Here is a 1,205-nt window from a genome sequence, read left to right as displayed (position 1 = left end):
TTCATACCACATTAGATTTAGGCGTTCTTTATATGTATAGAATCACCATCATGACCACTACAACTTCCGCTTAGATTATTTGTCTGAAATAGTTTTCTATTTGTGACGCATATTTTAGCTCTAATTATTAAGTTATTTTATAAATATTATTTACACATAAATCACATATACTCAAGTATTTTTCTTTTATTTATTCATAAAAATATTACCATTGTTGACCAACGTAAATACATCTTTTATAACTAACGCATGACGAGAAACGCGACCGGTACAATTTTCTGCCTCTTAGGATGATTCCATTTTGAAGTCATCCATCAACAAACATATGTGAATAATCATTCCTCATGTCGCTTTTTGACTCCCAGGTGAGGTTCAGACCTACATATGTTTCCATTGCCCGAGCACTAATTCCACCATTTTATGTCATAACTTTTTCGTCTTTTGGTCAAAAATCACTTTGGGATCTTCAATCAACCTCTTGTTTTCATCGATCCTCATCTCCAAAAGTGGAATCACATCGGGAACTTCTCCCGTGAAGGCATTATGAATACCTTCCAGTTCCTCCGATAACTCCAACTTCTAAGCTTGATTCACAATTCTTTGAAGAAATTTGAATGGTCCAATGAACCTCAGACTCATCTTTTCTTGCTTTCCAAATCTAATAAGTCCCTTCCATGTAGAGACTTTAAGAAACACCTGGTCTCTGATTTCAAAAGTAATTGGATGTTGCTTCTTATCTGCATACTTTTGAAGGTTCTGAGCTACTACCATTCTTTCTCTGATCACTTTCAATTTCTTAGCGGTCTGATAAACAATCTTAGAACCCATAAACTGCTTCTCTCTAGCTTCAATCCAATAAGACAACGTAGAACATTTATATCCGTATAGGGCTTGATATTGTGCCATCTTAATGCTTAAATGGTAATTATTATTGTAGCAAAATTCGACCAATGGTAGATGCTCATCCCAATTACCCATAACTTCCAGGGTACAAGCTCTTAGCATATCTTCCAGTGTTTGAATCGTTCTTTCGCTTTGACCGTCTGTCCGTGGATGGTAGGTCGTACTCAAACACAGTTACGTACACATTTCTTCATGTAAACTCCTGCAAAATCTAGAAGTAAAATGACTATCACGATCTAACACATTTATCAAGGGAACACCATAAGCTTTTACTATCTCTTACACATAAACTTTTCCAACTT

The 1,205-nt window shown here is 35.5% G+C and overlaps 1 protein-coding gene across 1 annotated transcript; it reads right to left on the bottom strand.

Moving 5' to 3' along the window:
* Positions 1-579: 579 nt before the first annotated feature.
* LOC145089512 (uncharacterized) lies at positions 580-978 on the bottom strand. The gene has a single exon (XM_079027941.1). It carries the CDS (start codon positions 976-978, stop codon positions 580-582), a length of 399 nt encoding a protein of 132 aa, XP_078884067.1.
* Between the last annotated feature and the right edge of the window lie 227 nt (positions 979-1,205).

Source organism: Lactuca serriola, chromosome 2 (genome assembly GCF_051521515.1).
Source record: "Lactuca serriola cultivar US96UC23 chromosome 2, Lser_US96UC23_V15, whole genome shotgun sequence".
NCBI lineage: Eukaryota > Viridiplantae > Streptophyta > Magnoliopsida > Asterales > Asteraceae > Lactuca > Lactuca serriola.
This window is presented reverse-complemented; position numbering and strand designations above follow the sequence as displayed.

Coding starts and splice junctions, on each gene's coding strand:
- LOC145089512 (XM_079027941.1), bottom strand. CDS start 978: ATGGGTAATTGGGATGAGCATCTACCATTGGTCGAATTTTGCTACAAT.